This window comes from Corythoichthys intestinalis, chromosome 6 (assembly GCF_030265065.1).
Source record: "Corythoichthys intestinalis isolate RoL2023-P3 chromosome 6, ASM3026506v1, whole genome shotgun sequence".
Taxonomy (NCBI): domain Eukaryota; kingdom Metazoa; phylum Chordata; class Actinopteri; order Syngnathiformes; family Syngnathidae; genus Corythoichthys; species Corythoichthys intestinalis.
This window is the reverse complement of record NC_080400.1, coordinates 34,542,839-34,560,490: the sequence shown is the minus strand read 5'-3', so window position 1 is coordinate 34,560,490 and position 17,652 is coordinate 34,542,839. Positions and strand designations below refer to the sequence as shown.

The window sequence follows — 17,652 nt, the reverse complement described above, 5'->3', positions numbered from 1 at the left end:
TTTTTTTTTTTTTTTTTTTTTACCTTTCCACTGCGTCAAAATACTTTTGGCGTGTGTTTTCCTCTGATAGCTTTTAAGCATTGTGTTTTCTTGTGGTAGCTTTATAGCAGAGTTTATTTGTTGACCACATTAGTCACGTAGTGTATTTAAACCACTCTTATTTGATATTATTATGTTTAAGTATTTTCTTTAAGGCATTTTTAGTATGTTCTTCCTGTATGGATCTAAACAAGTTGAAAGCGCACGGTCGTACTTAAGGTGTCAAATTTGCCATTGGTAGGACGTTTCGCCAGTGTGGATGTTTTGGCAGAAAAACACTATTAACAAGGGACATTTGTAATGAACAAAGTTTTTAACAACAAGAATATTTTGTTTAAAAAATATATGAGCATTGAACTGCTCAAAAGAAGTAAACCCTTTACAGGAGGAACAGCTTTACAAAGTTCAGCTGCAGTTATTTTATTATCCAGAGGAACTGATGGTTCAAAAAAATGTTTGCAATGTTGACGCACCTACTGCTTGCCTTATTCTTTTATGTTTCGCGCTCTCCACATGACGTTCAAAGGCTGTATTGCCCCTGTTGCTCACGTCCACGTCCACGTCATGCCGGCAAACCGTTGAACGAGTCTCGACAGCTTTTGGCGAGGAAATAATGCTCTTTCGTCCATGAAATGTTAAAACATGTCCGCCTTTTTGGCATGTTTGCTAGCACTGTTGTAAAATCTCGGCGAGGAAATGATAGCCACACTTGAAGCTTTATTTACATTTTTATTGAACCAATGATATAGGACGGTAAAGCCGGACAAATAGCGTCCGGCTGATGGGTTGTGCCGGACGCCGGATACATCACTGAAAGGGCTGAGTGTCCATCCTCAAATCGGACAGGTGGTGACCCTAGTTGTGAAGTTAATATCATTTGCCTATAACCACACTGTCAGTCAGTTCTAGGATACATGCCTCAATGTGAATGAAAAGACTTGTTTTATCTTTAACAGGATTCTTGAATGTTTTTCTCTTTGAATATATTGAAGAAGATACTATTGTAGGTTTATCGGCTGTTTGTAGGTGCCTGCCACATATCCACAGTGGCAAAACTGTCGCATGGCAATAATTTTCATGTTCACACAAGAACAGTGTTTATAATTTTGCATGTTGGACAATAAGATTCACCTCCAGCACCAACTAAAAATGACTTGAAATGCCTCATGTGGTTTGGGAAATGAATGTCAATTATTCATGAGGGCAAAAATATAATGTGGGAGGCTTTTGAATGTCAAATACCAATTCAGGCAAGGCGGAGGTAAACACAGCAGAGTGTGGGGAGAAAAAGACAAGGCATTCAGATCTCGCTTGGGCGCACTTTGCAGAGACAACATAAAAATAATCTGCTGCTTGTTGTGTCGTTCCCGAGGATGCTTGGAGTTGTGCTCCATTATAATCCTAATTAAAACAATCCATCTGCTTTCTTCTTCTTTTCATCATGTATTCTGTTTACTTATTGAGGCTATAGAAAGGAAGGCCGCTCGTAAATTTCAATGAAGTGAAAACAATGGAATTAGTCATGACTTTGCCTGATGCCTCCTCAGCCTTCAGTTCCAACCACATTCGTGGCAGTTCATAGAAAGTCCTAGTTTTGATCTGGTGCTACAGGGGAATTCTTGTATTCCATTCCTTCTGATATGCAAAGTTAACGTCTGGGTTTTGAAAAGCAAAATCCTCACATATACCGCTTTCTACTTGATGTATTTTCATCCCCAAATCAGCACATAGTTGCTTACAGGCAAAACTCTTTTGTTAGCTTTCAAAATGTACAATGGTACATTGTCAGCCTTAAGTACACATCATGACTAAGATTAGCAAAACATAAACCTTGTTCTTTCAGCGGCATAGTTCCCCTCAGTTTTATTATCATCATCCGAGACTGCCTTTACATGGACACCTGGCAAATAAGAAACACCTAGGAGTCAGAGCCACAGTGGAGTGTTCCCAGAATAACAAGCAGTGCTAATGAAGTCATTTGTTTCGGGGTAGCCAGGTCTCCCACCAAGGCTAATAATCATTTGTCAGTCAGTGCTTCCAAGAAGAATTATGTCCGTGTGACTCATGCTGATTTTAACGAATGAAAGTTGCATGCATGTCCTGAATTTTTTTTGCCATTTATGCTTTGGCTACTTATTACCTAGCTTCAGGAAACTCAAACTTCAAAAGATAAACACAGAGGCAGAGACTCTAATGCTATTTAATTAACATTTTACTGTATAGCTGGCTGTGGTCCCTTCTCGAAGTGTCTTCCCCCCACCCCACAAATTCGAGTTATTGTTGTTGTTGTTTTGTTGTTGTGTTATTGGATTTTGTTTCCAATTAACGTGATTAGCTTCTCTGATCAACTTGGTCCTCGTCAAATTGACTCGTTATGTATTGCCAAACCTTTGCCCTTGAACTTTTGACCGTTAGATTCCTAGTTGTATGAATGCATATTTGACACCTTTGTTCTGCCCTATTTATGTAAATATTGTAAACAGCTTACCGTTGACAGTGAGTGAAACTTCCTTTTCTCCTGCACCAACTCTTGGAACTACAGCTCGGCATACATATTTCCCAGCATCTTCCTGCCGCACGGATTTCAATGTTAGAAGATTCTCATTGCTAAGAACCTGTAGGAATTAGGAGAAAAATAATAATTTTAAAAGCTAAGTCAATTACCAATATGCTTCTATATATGAAATAGTAATAAATGAAATCTAGAAATTGTGTTTGTGTGTGCATTTGTGTATGTGTGTGGAAGGTGGACAATGCAGCATGTGGACTTTTAGAAACCATAAAGGGCACCTCTTCTCAATTATTAAAATCTAATTTGGGTTCTGAGCTCAGTGGAATAAAGAGGTTCATGTTGGCCTGTCATGTTGAAAACCAAACCTAAAAAAGGCCAAGGAGATTGAGGGAAAAATAAAAATCAATTTCCTATACAAAACTGATTTAATTTACTACATCTATTATTATTGATAAACCGTTGAACCTCTGAAGTCATAGACCTCTGAAGTGATGCAATTTGAATAGAATTTTTAAGAGACATCATGTATAATATTACAGAATCGCTCAGAGTAACTGAGCTTTGATAGCTTTAAAAGATTAGCCTGGCACACGTAGTTAGGTCCCTTTGGCTTGTTTTTGACACTTACTGTAGCTATACAGAAATAAGGACCCGCTTTAATAGTAATATACTGTGAAACATGAAGTTTTGAATAGCTTGTACACAAAATAAATATCCGGACACATGTAGAAATTTAACAAGGACTGATTGCTGGAATTATCATTTCTACGATCATTATGTCCAATATTGGGACAAAAGTTACCTGAATAAAATGTATAAGGGTTAACAAGAATTTAATACATGATTTTGCTTGAACAGGGAAAAAAAAAACACTCACCACTCCACTGCCCCTCTTCATCCACACTATGGTGAGAGAAGGATTTCCAGTCCAAGCACAGTTGAACACAGCATCAGAACCAAGGTCTACCTGCAAGGACTGAGGTTCTGCAGCCATGCGAGGCCCAACTGTTTTGACAAACAGAAGAATCAGGAATTGTGAGAGAGCACTTTGGAAAGCTATGGTTTTGCACTGACACATTGAGCGTTAACACTCACAGTAGACATCGACATTATGGCTAACGTTTGTGCTTCCGAGTTGGTTGGTAACCGTACAGGAAACAGGCTCCGAGAAGAACGAGTGGTCCACAATCACCTCATAAGTGTCACCGGAGACCTCCTTTATTATACTTCCTCCTTTGGCCCACCTTGTGAGAGAATTTGAAAGGAATTGGGAAACAAAGTGGGAAAAAAGGGGGGGAAAGGCATTTACATTTCTTTTTTCCACTGCTTTCAAAATGAATGGTTCTTTTTCTTTATGTGAATAGAGGAGGTTTTTCCCCATGTAGGAAATATTACAATAAAGGTCACTGTAAATCTATTTCCATAAAAGCCAGGCAGAATATGCTCTGATAAAAAAATAATATTAATAATTACAATAGAGTAGAATAGAATAGAATAAAAATAAAAGTCTTAATAATCTGTAGTAACCCCCCACTTCACCCTCCACATACGAAAACGTTGCTCGACACATACCACTATCATATGCTGGTGACACCTGATATTAGTATTTTTAAGACTGGTAGCCTTAAATGAAAAAAATGAAATAGTCCTAAAAGTTGCACCTGCAATAGAAGTTACTGTAATATAGGAATGCTGTGCACACATTGTAAACTATTGACAATATAGTCAGTGCAAATATTAAATGTACAGCACAGTGCTAAAATGTATTCCGCCAAGTGTTCTGTGTTGAGAGTTAAAGTAAAAGACCTACAAAAACATGGCAATGTCATAGATTCCGTTCTATTTCAATTGTTTCCTTTACGGCCACATACAATTCATCCTATTCAATAGAGTTGTTAACAATGTGTCTGTAGATGCAGACAAAATGACAATAGCACAAGTGTCCTACATCCGTAACATTACATGTGTATTTCTGCCAGGTAGGAGATTCACTGCAGAGGAAACTGCTTTCTATGGCTAAAGTGGGCACAAGCTTGATTGAAATGCTATCTTCTAAATGAGAAAAAATTCTCAGTAACTTATTCAATCACCAGCAAAGTTCAGCTGAATCATAATTGAACTTCATATGCTTTTCTTTTAGTGCGTGTGTGTGTGGTGGGGTGGAAGACTGGTGGTACTAAATTATGTAGTCATGTTCCGGTTTGAAAATAATTCTGGACAAACTATTTGGTTTTATGTAAGGTTACCTTAACCTCTATGTACACCGCAAGGACGCAAAAAGCTCATGGCTCTATGTTTGTGTGTATGACTGAATGCGCCTCGTGGATCAGCGAAGACTTTTGCTTAGAAACACCAGTGTCAGCTTCACAAACAGAAAATTTAGAACAGCCTCATCCAAAGAGGAAATTGGGATTTATTGTTTTTGTAAATAAACTCCTAATTTGTACTTTCTCATTACATGGTTCAAGGTTTGATTAACCATGAAAAACCCACTTCTGTCATTACTTTTGAACCAAGGTATAGGAGCAAATGCAGTCTTCTTACAAAGGGCCCAATGTTGTCTCAATTATCAATTGTCTCTGCAAAAGATGAAAAAATGGAAAATATTTTGCATTTAAAAGGTCTTTAACCCATTTTTTCCTTATATATTATTATCTAATGAAATTGTGTATAACAACTAAACTGAAACCGTAGATAGCATTATTATTGGAATTAAAATCATATACGTATTGAGGTGATTCAACTTTATACAATATTTAGGCAATGCGCAGATGACGAAAAATGCGTCTTGTGATGACATTACTAGGTGAAATATTTAGCATTGAGCACAATGGAGGAGGAAGCGTTTATCAGTGATTCTGGTTCAAGTGTGGATTTTTCGAAAATGATTGTCAATCCAGAGGACGTATGTGACATACAGTCTTATACTGTATGTTTGAGTCGTATTTGGAGGAGTAGGAAGATTCAGAATGAGAAAAAGGCGACAGACACAACAAATGTGATACTGACGACCAGAGCAGACAGCATGCTCAACACAAAATGTCCTCATTTTTTTTTTTTATCTCTCTAGTCCAAAAATATTACAGGATATTTTTTGTATAAGTATTGATTCCCTGACAGCAATATACATTGTATTTTCATGACAAATAACAGTCTTGTTATTGCCAACTTTTTGCACCTCCTGAACCATTTTTCTGCCACCAGAGTTTCATTGGACTACTCAGGCTCTTGTCATTTCCCTGCTGAGGGCTTGAAGAAGAAGGAGACAGCGTAAACAAAAGACGAGTGAGAGCTATGCTACATGCTACAGACAATAACTAATGTTTAAGTAACATTACATTAACTAATATAATTGCTTAGCTAACATTTATTAATTTATTAATCAACATGAGTTAATGCATTAGTTTATGCATTAGTTAATGCATAACCAGACAGTAATAGCACTATATAGGGTTAGGGTTTAGGGTTAATGTTTGTTAACTTAAGCATTTATAATTTCTTAATTAACGGACACATGTGCTACACTTTACAAAAAGGGTCCAAAAAGCATTCAGTAATGGTTAATAAAGTTTAAGGGGGAATTTAAATATTTATCATTTCTTAGTTAAGGGATACGTGTGCTACACTTTGCAATAAGGGTCCAAAAAACATTCAGTCTGGGTTAATTAAGGTTAAGTAAGACTTATGAGGTACGTTCATGTGAAATAATACCATACTTAAGGTTAGATTATAATATATAATATATATAATACATTACTTAACATTAATTCACACATACATTAGTGCATTAATAAATAGTTATTAATTTCTACTGGTACTAGTAAGTGATTGTTATTTTAAAATGATTAATAAATAGTTATTAATGTATACTGGTACTAGTAAGTGATTGTTTTATTTTTAAATGAGAAACATTGCTCTGTGAGTCCTTGGGTGCAGCTAACCTAACCTTAAGTATGGTATTATTTCACGTGAACGTATCTCATAAGTATTACTTAACCTTAATTAACCATTACTGAATATTTTTTGGCCCCTATGTAAAGTGTAGCACATGTGTCCCTTAACTAAGTAATTATAAACGCTTAAGTCCCCCCCCCCACACACACACACACACACACACTTAACATTTATTAACCATTACTGAATGCATTTTGGACCCTTATTGCAAAGTGTTGACATGTGTCCTTTGACTAAGAAATTATAAATGCTTAAGTTAACAAACACTAACCCTAAACCCTAACCCTATATAGGCCTGTATATATTTTTTATTTTACCAAACCATTAGTTAATCTCTGGTTATGCATTACCTAATGCATTAGTTAATGTATTAACGTATATTAATTAATATATTAATAAATGTTAGATAAGCAGTTATATTAATTATTGTTATGTTACTTAAACATTAGTTATTGTCTAAAAATGCATTAACTAATGTTAATTAAGGGACCCTTATTGTAAAGTGTTATCCATTTAGCTTACTCACGTCCACTGCCTGCCCTTCCGTCCAATGGTCCCTCGATTGTCGGACTTGTTTTGCCAAATCTTACGGTGAACAGGATCTTTTGGAAACCCAAAAAAGCTCACACCATTCTCTCTGGTGTAGCAACAAAATCCTGCAGCACATCGGGCTGGCGTGACGCTAAAAATAAACAAATTAATCCGCAGTCCATCGTTATACGACAATATGGATGTATAGTGAAGTTGTTTTCATCCAACGACGTCACACTTCTTCCTCAATCTGAGACTCTTAACGGAAGTCGCTCAGTTTTATAGCGTGGGAAGTTTAATAAATATATTGATTGCGCCTGCTCACAGCCAAGCCATTTCATTTAGGAGCATAAAATATCACGTGTAATATGAAAAAAAACATGCTTAATTGTGTCATATACTCTTTAAAGTAGTTTAATCGAAAATTCCAAGTGGTTTCAGTCATCACAAACCCCCATGACTTTTGCCAACTGTCGGCGCTGTCTTGGACCCATGTTTTAAGTGTCGGTTGAAGTGGAGGGTTGCAAAGTGGTGCAGTGCACACTGGGAATGGATGACTCTCCCAGGGATGGCAAAGAGGCTATTCGTCTAAGAAGTACTCTGTCCTTGTGCTTTATCTGATCTGGGGTAGACAGAGTGTATTAGCACTGAATAATAGCCACACAATGCTTGATCAGCTTCCTGCCCTCCTCTAGTGATATTGCTCTCCAGAGGGTGAATTTGTGGGGGGCTCTTTCGAATCAAAGGCTCTCAGGCGTGCATTATTGGCCCCCAAAATCCCCACTCTACCATCCAACTCCAAAAGCCAATAGTGCATAGAATGGTGAAATAAACTGCAGATAAATCTAAGCATTTGACTTTGAAAAAGGAGTTCAAGAGGGAGAGTGCGGCTAACCTTGAAGTATCTGAAGTCATTAGTCTGTCTGATATTATTGAATCCTCATGTGTCAGTCAGAAAAGCAAGACATCACAGTAACATTGAAGGGGAATAAAAGTGGCAACACTTACTTTACCTAAAAGCTGTCTTCAGACGGTTCATATTGAGATATAGTTAGAAAGGGTTCTGATGTAAAACTAAAGCTAAACCTTCAACTTACAATGTTGTTGTATGATGACCCATTATTTCTATGAATTAATTTCTCAAGACTATGATTTCCTGCACTGACTTGAGTTTACAATGACTTATCATTCATGCAGCACTGATTGGACGAAGAAATAAGACAAGACAACAACAAGAGGTACTAGAGCTAAGGTTTTCCAATTATGCCTACTCTTAACCCAGAAGTGTTCAAACCGGTCCTCAAGGGGCCATTGTGGGTACATGTTTTTGTCCTAACTGATCCAGCACAGATGATTGATATTTTTGCTAAAAATAAATAAATAAATAAATAAAAAATTAAACAGCACCTGACTGCGACCAACTGATTTCACTTGTAAAACACCAGAATGGTGAAACTGCATCATCTTGATTAGTTGGACTGAAATTCTGAATCCACTTCAGCCCTTTGGGAAATAGTTTGCCTGCATTGGAAATTAGTTTTGAAATTAAAACAACTTGGATCTCTGTCACTATAAATTGTCTGAATTGTTTTTCTCTTTCAATTGAGATTTGGCTGCAATACATTTTGTACGGATTTAATGTCAATATCCTGCAGGTTGTTGCTGTGTATGTTATAGAAAGACAAGCCAAGAGCAAAAGGCATCCGGCATGGATGTTGCAAGTCTAGAAGCATAAAAAAATAGAAATAAATCACACCTGCCAGTGTATCTTAGCTCTTGATATCTAGGGGAGAATTGTGCTCCAAGCATTGATACAGTCACATAACAATAGTGGTGAAATCTCTTTGTACATGCAATAGACATCCTGTCTCTGCTCTGAACCCACACAATCAAACCATGTTTTCAACAATATCACCCTCCCACCTTACCACCACCACTGCTACCACTCTTTTTCAAAAGGCCAACATCTATGTTTTACCACCTGCGAGTGCATTGTACATCAATTTCGTTTCCCAGTACCATTACACGATTCATGGTCAGCCAAATCCTTTTGCAATCGATTTCATTCCATTTATTTTTCACCGTGCTTTTAAACAAAACCTCTTCCTACACAGTAAAAAAAAAATAAATAAATAAATAAAATATATATATATATATATTAAACTGTGTATTTCTACAAAAAGAATAATGAAATTAATGTCCACTGTATTGTTCTCTAAGTGAGTGAAAGGTACTGTATATCCAAATGTTTAGAACTAGAGGGATGGGCAGCATTTGAACTATTAAATGCTGAGAAGAAAACAAAGAGTGATTTAAAAAAATATCTAATATGTGTACAGTAGTCCCAGGTACACTGTGTATCCATCTCCTTCACAGCAGTGTACACAACATAAGCACGTCCCTAAGGGGGAAGCTGTCATCATACAGTACACTTGAACACAAACCAATCTTTCAACAACAACAAAAAAACTTGTAATCTTGAGATCTTGACCACAAAGCAAAAACCTCAGAGTATTGTTTGACTGCAACCTAGTGAGACATGACAAGACTTCCCTTCATGACTTTGTGAGCTCTATACTTTTAATATATATATATAGTTCAGCCGCTATTTCATTCTATCCAGTGCAAGTGTTACATCAAAAAAGTCTTGATTGTACAAAGTAAGAGTGCTTGGTTTTGATTGACACTGTCTGAAACACATTGATTATATTCACTTATCTAAATGACCCAACAAAAAAATTAACACCTTTCGGTATGATACAAAAACAATAATAAATTAACACTTCTCTGACAGTATCAGTCATTACTGGGCATTGAAATGTTTGTAAAAGCAGCTAATGATATGCAACTGTTGTTTTCTACCCCATCACATGAATTAATTTTCTGCTATTCTACAGCTAAGTTAAGTAACCAAGCTTCCTTGCACACCTAATGCTTTACTTACTACTCCAATGCCCCTTTCCCACTGAAACTAGTGGGTCAACGCGCGTTTTTTCCAAGCCGATGCAACCCACTAGCAATTGGCATTTGGCACCTTTCCCACTGACAAAAAAAAAGCTGTGTCTTTTTTTTTTTTTTTTTTACCCGTCTAACCCCCCCACCCCTCCTCAGCCGTGCATAAGGTTACGTGACGTCACCACGCTAAGCTCAATGTCGACAAGTGCGACCGAATTTATTCAGGTCAAGGAAGTAAACAATGCAGAGCATTATGGAAGACTCCTTTTCGTTTGTGTTCTCTGTTTTCATGCTTTTTATTGCCCTCAAAATGGTCAAAATGCAAAGGATCAACACTCTGCTTGTGCTGGGGCAACGTAGGCGACGTGAATTCTTCTTCTTCTACTAGCTTTGTTGTTAGCATCGACGTAACTACGGTTGCGGGGCGTGTTAAATGGGAAGCGACTGGGATGTTGTTATGACGCATCACGTAAGATTAGGGTGTTGACTGTTGGTTTTGCTTTCAGACTGCATGACGATCAGAGCCGAGGTGATTTTAATGCGGGTCGCTCGGCGGGTTGATTGACACGGGTCGAGGCCGGTCGCTGCACCTTTCCCACTACCACCAAAAGCCGATTGTTAGTGGGTTGACACGGGTTTGCCAGTGGGAAAGGGGTACAAGTGTATAGTACATTGTTGTCGTTGAATGATGATGATAGTGACCTCACCTGTACTGTGTGACTGGAGGGTTGGCCTTTGCAGAGCAATGGAATCTCACTAGGTTACCTTCAAGAACCGGTTGAGGCTCCACTGAGAGATTGACAAGAGGCAGGTCTAAAGAAAAACACAGATACAGACAAAGCATCTAAGTGTCAGTCATATATTGAACACATCCTGTAATGAATGGAAGGAGCTGCTCTCCTGTGTCTGTTCTTGCATGCTGCTTGCTTATAGAAACACTCACAACACGCACTATACTCTCGCACACAATAGTAGCGTATGTGAGAGAGTTCACTACTTAGTGTGAGAGAGAATAGGGGTGTGTGTGTGAGTAAGAGTATAGTTCTGCATGGGTGAGCATATGATGTTACATGTGAAAGCTCATTTGTTTCAGTGTGGTATAGACTTAAAAGGCCTTTTTCCAAAGATACAAAAACATTTTTCCAATTTTATTCCAATTTGTAGTTACACAAAAACCTTTTTCAAAGATGTTTCCCTATTTACTAATATGAATCTGTGTATGTATGTAGTGTCTGTATCATTTTCTCATTGTTACTGTTAAATCAAGCATGTTTATTAAATTTGAGGCCATATTTTTCATTTTCCTCCCGCCAAGGTTATCATATGACAAGTAAACAAAGTCAAGCATTTAGAAATAACTGCTACTTTTTTATACACAATCCCTATTAGAAGATTACGAGAACAAAATCAAAGAAATACATGACTTCATAATTAGTTTGCGTGAATGACAATTGAAAAAAAAAAAAAAAGGAGGAGGAGGAGTGCAAATATAACAATGAGCAACATCAGAGAAACATTACACACATTCAGATTATGCAAATGTAATAACTTAATTTATCCTAATTGAGAAAGGTGTCTTTCTTTTGAAGGTACTACATGCTCATTTCCATTTCAATGCTGTCATGGGGAGGAAAAAAAAACAAACAAAAAAAACCACAAACACTAAATGTTCTCTTGTGTAAGGCAGTTATGCGGGTTTTCCGACCAGAAGCTCTTTTCTTTTTCTTTTTGCTATGGTAGTTGTGTTTCATCCATAAATTGTTCTTTGGCCTTGTTGTTGCCTTATACTTGGCCTTTTGGGGGAGAAAAAAATAAAATATTTTGCACAATTTGCATTTTGGCTGATCTACAAATTGGAATTCAAATAACATTTGTAGAACATTACTTGGGTTCCAGTCCTGTCGTATAAATCTAGAAAATGGGAGGACTACTAAAATATGTAAAGGGCATGTACTTTCTCAATACACCTCCCCAACGTCATCACCTTTTTCTATCTGTTCTGGTGGTTTTCTACTATAGCATCAAGGACAGTCAATTAGTCACTTGGGTAGAGGATAGTTTTATCTGTTGATGCTTGTGCAGCCATCTGTTTCGAATGTGCACTATGTCTTTGCTCTCTATGTTCAACACTTACACTGTAATAACAAGGGACTGTACTTGGACGGAGATGAAGAGCAGTCAAACAACAAACATAGCTGATATGCAGCCAAACAGCACCGTGTGTATGGATGAAAATGGGGGTGGTTTTAATGTGGAGGGAAACTGATTTTTGTCCTGCAGCAGTGCAGATGTTCGCCGCTTGCTCAGCTGTCATAAAGCCCAAGAGGCGAAAATAGTCCACTCAATGTGCTCTAGTGAGAATTTTATAGGAAATTATCCCGAAAAATAAGCACACTATTACAGGCAAACTGGACTATTTTCTGGCAACTCTGTCTCATATTGTACATGTGCCTCCTACTGCAGTGATGCACAAAAGAATCAGAATCTCTTTTTATGGTATTTTGTTATAGTTTTGAAAACGTGTTAACTTTAAAGGATTTTTTTTTTTCCTTCTGAATCACAAAAGGTTATTTTTCAGCATTCAATAATGGAAATAATTTAATTAATAAACATTTATCAAAACTTGGCTGAGCGGACTCACCCATGACATCGTATTACATTTGCAAGGCTTCCACCTTTGACGCGTGAAACGTGCTGTGGAGCACTTGGGTAAAACAGACAGGGTGGTGGAATTAGCATCTACAATAATGAAGGCCAAGATCATGGTGCTTAAGATAGAAGGCAGTCTGGATTTGGAGTGGTTATTTTTTACCTGCAAGCCATGCTACTCACTACTGGAGTTTTTTTTTTTTTTTTTTTTTAATCTTTTCTGATGTCTAAGCACCACCAGGCTAACTAACCAATGTGTAGAAAATGTATTTATTTATTTATTTATTCATTTATTTATTTATTTATTTATTTTCCCTGACATTATTTTCCCTGGCATGACAAATCCAAACAAACATACAGCATTTATATGTGTTTACAATTAATTCAACCCGAAAAGAAAAGGGCTGTAGCCGAAGCTTCTCCTGTCAGCCCTTCAGAAAATTCTGACTGACCAGGTAAGTAAGTAAGTTTGAAAATACGTGAGTATCCACATTTGCTCCTTGTTATTCAAAGGGATTTTATCAGAGCAAGATTCAACAAAGAACTCCCTAAATATATTGTAAGTAGCATTTCTGTCCTCCAAGGGAAAAGCAACAGTCTTACCACTTGTACGCCAAAATAAGGGACTCAACTGCTCCGTAGCCCGTGCTGCATTAGTTTTTTCTCATCATTGTTTAATCCACTTATTACCAACATACAGGCAAAACCAAATCAGATGTGTAAAGCCAGTGGTGAAAACAATGAAGACATACTATTACTACGTAACTATGAGTATTTTGAATGGACAGACTGGGCCACAATTAAAAATTCAGCCCATGGCTTGGATGAATTTCCAGACACAATGATATCTTACATCTTTTGTGAACGTGTGTCCCAACTAAGATGTTTCACACATTCAACAACAACAAACCATGTGTCAATGCCAAACTTCGCGAGTTCAAGGGAAACGTTTATCCAAGTGGAGATCCAACTCTTAACAGAAAGGCATGTAACCAACTGAGAAAATAAATCAACACCGTAAAAAGAAGGTACACATAGTGAACATCTACATTCATATTGGTCTCATTCTGTGATTATTTGTTTCTGTTACTTCTCCTTAGTAACTCAGCAAAGTAATCTAACCTGAGCAAGACATTAGCTAAAAAGAGACAAGAAATCACTGTGACAAATGAGATAAATTTGAGAAAAACAGATTTGAGCAGTAAGACAAAACAGAAGACGTCATTGTCTCATCTGTTTAATGAGACTTCATTGTCTCATATCTCATAGCTTTGTCCTGTTTCTAAAATGTTGCTCAACAGTTTTCTGCTAATGATTCTGTGTCATTGTGGAATGGCCTTTAATCGGTCACCAATTACAGGAAACCAACCCCCAAAGCAGACATCAGGAGGAGGTTGTCTTATGAGCTGAATATTTTCTAATACGGATATTAATGGGACACTCTAAACAAAGGAAACACCTTTCACTACTGCAATTGCCACTACTACTTTCTCTTCTGGACTAACTATTCATGTGTGCAATCCTTTTCAATGTCTGCTCAGCCCATTATCCGCATTCTCCTCTCTAACCCCAGCTGCCTTCATGTTTTCCATCACCACGTACATTCATCTTTTATTTGGTCTTCCTACCATCTTTTGCCTGGTAGTGTCATCGTAAACCTTTGGTTACAAATATACTTACGATCTCTCCTCTGAACGTCTCCAAACAATCAAAGTATTATCTCTCTAAATTTGTCACCAAAAAAATCAATCAATAAAAAAAAAAAAAAAAAAAAAAAAAAAAACCCCACAAAATTCGAATTTGACCCTTGCTCTACATGTACACCCAATTACAATGCATTACATTCCTAAAAAGGCTCTCTAAATTCTTGTCGAGTCATATATCTCCCAGCATGCATTCAACCTTGACTGGTCAAGGTTAGAAATTAGTTCTTTGAAAAGATCAATAAACATTTTTTCTCTATTGGTAATGAAATGCTAACTGCATTGTTGTGTTTGCTCTGCATAGTCTTTTTCAAAGAGTAAGTGTTCCATGTGGGTGTGTGTCAAACCAATCTACACTTTGAGCCGCAATGTTAGTCATCCCGCTGGGTGTTTTTAGCCATGCAAGTGGTTAATTGCGTGGACAAAAATGTGGGCAGAGGGAACCTCAAAGGCGAAAATGACAGATGTGGCGCTGAAGAGGCCTGTAATGAAAATCCAGCCAGAAGCTGAAGAGCAGCAAGGCAGACATTAAAGAGTTGGGAGAAATGTAGAACTGAGTGTGGATGTGGTGCCTTTGCTAATAGAAACCCTGATGTCAAAGCCAATTCACAACACATTCCACAAAGCATTTAACACAGCACTTTTCATTCATGCTATTTTTATTTTTTTAACTCTACTAGCCCAGCTGCCAAGAGACTTCTGACGACACAAATGCACATTACAACTAAGCCATCCTCTAATTAATCTTGCCTTCCAATAACTGAAGCTGACCCAATAAAATACCCATCAGGAAGAGGTGGTACCATCATGACCTAACATTTGTACCAACATCAATGAGTTTACCCTGAAAAAACCCAATCCCCAGTCTCATTTGCTCAATTCCCAGTCCCGCATGTTTTTTTTTTTTTTTTTTTTTGTTTTTGTTTTTTATGTACATGCACACACACACACAAACACTGTACTTACCATATTGTCTTGCATCATAATATATACTCTATAAACACATACATATGCCGGAAAACACTCAGGTGACTTGAAGTTCCACTTAAAATCCGCTTAAAATAAGTAAAGCTTAAAATCTCAATTTTTGGGGGGAAGAAAAATTTTGAACTGGAGGGCATTTAAAAAAAATAAATAAATAAACAGCAAAACCCTAACTTGAGGCGATAGCACGCGAGAGCAAAATTAAAGACGCCACAATTTTAACGAGATATTACCGCATACTTACCTTGTTTCGATCCAAAAACTCCATTTAGCATGTATCATCGAGAGTCAAGACACAGCTGTGAATGGCCACAGCTGGATTTTTTGGGGGATTTTATGGGTGATACATGGTAATATAACAACGGTCGCGATCCAGAAATCGCAGACATCAAGGAGTGGTCGAGATTTTCATTTTCATATATTTACCCTTTTAAACGTTTTTTTTCAATTCTTCTTTTTTGGATCGATTATTTATCATCTAAAATATTGGGGAAAATGTGACGGTAACGAAAAAATACAATTAAGCGATAGTTATGAGGTAGATAATCGTGACTTTTTTACAGACGCCAATTTTTTCATTGTGAAGTAATTTGTTTAAAAGTTTAAAATATGCGAGTGAATAATTTTTGAAAGTCGTTTTTTTTTTTTAACTAAATATTAGACATCATTTAATGATTCTAAACTAAGAATGACAGACATTTCAAATAATAGATACGATTACTTACCTTCTTTTTATGGCTAGGTTGAAACAAAAGCGGTTGCGCGACGTCTAAACGGGGGTTTTCAGGGTAAAACGGACAAATTAAAAATAGTTTGGGGGCTTATTGCGCCATGAAACTGCTATAGCAGCATATACAGATATTGGTTTATCAAACACAATAGTTGTTTTGGCTTGAAATACAGCAGTTTCTTTAAAGAGGAGTGCAAGAGCAGAAAATGCTCTTTCAGTCTTGTCCGTGTTTTCTGCCATATACATACATATAAATAAGCAATACTTTAGTAGGTTTGAACTGTATTAAGCTATTAACGTCACAAATAATATAGGCCGATGCTTTTCAATTATTTTCTGTTACCCTCCCCTCCCCAAGGAAGAAGTAAATGTTTCACCCCTCCCAACTGTTATATAGTATCATTTGTCTCTAAAATTATTATAAGTACACCTCTGCATAAGATTGTTTCCTTGTTAACATTAAAGAAAAGAAGTAATATAGATCGACTTACAAAAAAGACAAAGTGTAACAACAACAAAAAAATAAGTCCAAACTTTAAACATAAAGGTACTTTTTTTGACCATTTGATATGAAAAAAAATATATAATAATTAAAAAAATAACAAAAACGATTGATAATAAATTCAAATTGAATAGCAACATTAGCTCATAGCACAATATTCCAAACAATTTGAACAAAACAAATATAAAAAAACAAAAAAAAGACAGTGTCATTGGACAGAGGGACAGTTTTTATTTTTGCATCACTGGTATCGTCCAGCATGACTAAGACCATGTCTAATGCTGCAGACAGTATCAGCTCCTTTGCTTTGGTGTGGGTTTTGTTGCACTGAGCAACTTGGTATGCCACCTTATATAATGCTAACAGTGCTTTCTGGTTTACAAATGTAGAAGCGGGACGATTGTTGGCTATATTCGCCACAGCCTCCCACTGAGTGGAATTCGAATTGCAATTCATACTTGTACGGCAAACAAGTATGTTCTCTGAGATCACATGAGAACAAGCCCACCACCCCCGCCCCCCGGCATCGGCGAACCCCACTATTTGAGAAGGACTGATATAGTCCAATATTACCAAATATATCTTTGCACTCTGCCCATCTCACTTTCAAATTCCTTTGTGGACAAATGTGCCAGTATTCACTTGATTAAGCAAGGAGAACATGCACTGTCGCTGCATCTGCTACCAAAACATCCCCAATGGCACATCTGCATTCCCTTTATTAATTAGTCCCAACAAATGGCAATCCGCACGCAGGTCAGCTAGTTTGCAATGCAAACACACAGCGAGGCTTGGCAGTGCCTTCATCTGCCAGCTTTTGCTGATGTGGGTCAACACTCTGTGGATGCAGCTGGAATAGAAAACTTTAGATGAATATTTACTGTATGGCATTTTCTGATTAGTGAGTAGGACGTGGCATAGTTATTTTTTGATTATTTTACGGTGCTTATACAGTACGTAATATTCATGATACAAAATTTTACAAAATTTTCAGGATTGAGTTTGGTATTAACTTGATGGATAGTTTTCCTACATATTTGAAAAGAAACTTGTAAAAAAAAAAAAAAAAAAAATCAAATTTTATTCTTTTGTA

The 17,652-nt window shown here is 37.0% G+C and overlaps 1 protein-coding gene across 12 annotated transcripts in view; it reads right to left on the bottom strand.

Annotated features, from left to right (window-relative positions):
* kirrel3b (kirre like nephrin family adhesion molecule 3b) overlaps nucleotides 1-17,652 on the bottom strand; it is a 257,264-nt gene that overhangs the window by 32,485 nt on the left and 207,127 nt on the right. For all 12 annotated transcript variants that reach the window (XM_057838938.1, XM_057838940.1, XM_057838947.1 and 9 more), the window contains exons 7-10: nucleotides 10,699-10,804; nucleotides 3,647-3,795; nucleotides 3,429-3,556; nucleotides 2,528-2,654 (exon numbers count right to left, since the gene is read on the bottom strand). In XM_057838938.1, the coding sequence (XP_057694921.1) occupies nucleotides 2,528-2,654; nucleotides 3,429-3,556; nucleotides 3,647-3,795; nucleotides 10,699-10,804 (510 nt within the window). The remainder of the gene's footprint in view (nucleotides 1-2,527; nucleotides 2,655-3,428; nucleotides 3,557-3,646; nucleotides 3,796-10,698; nucleotides 10,805-17,652) is intronic.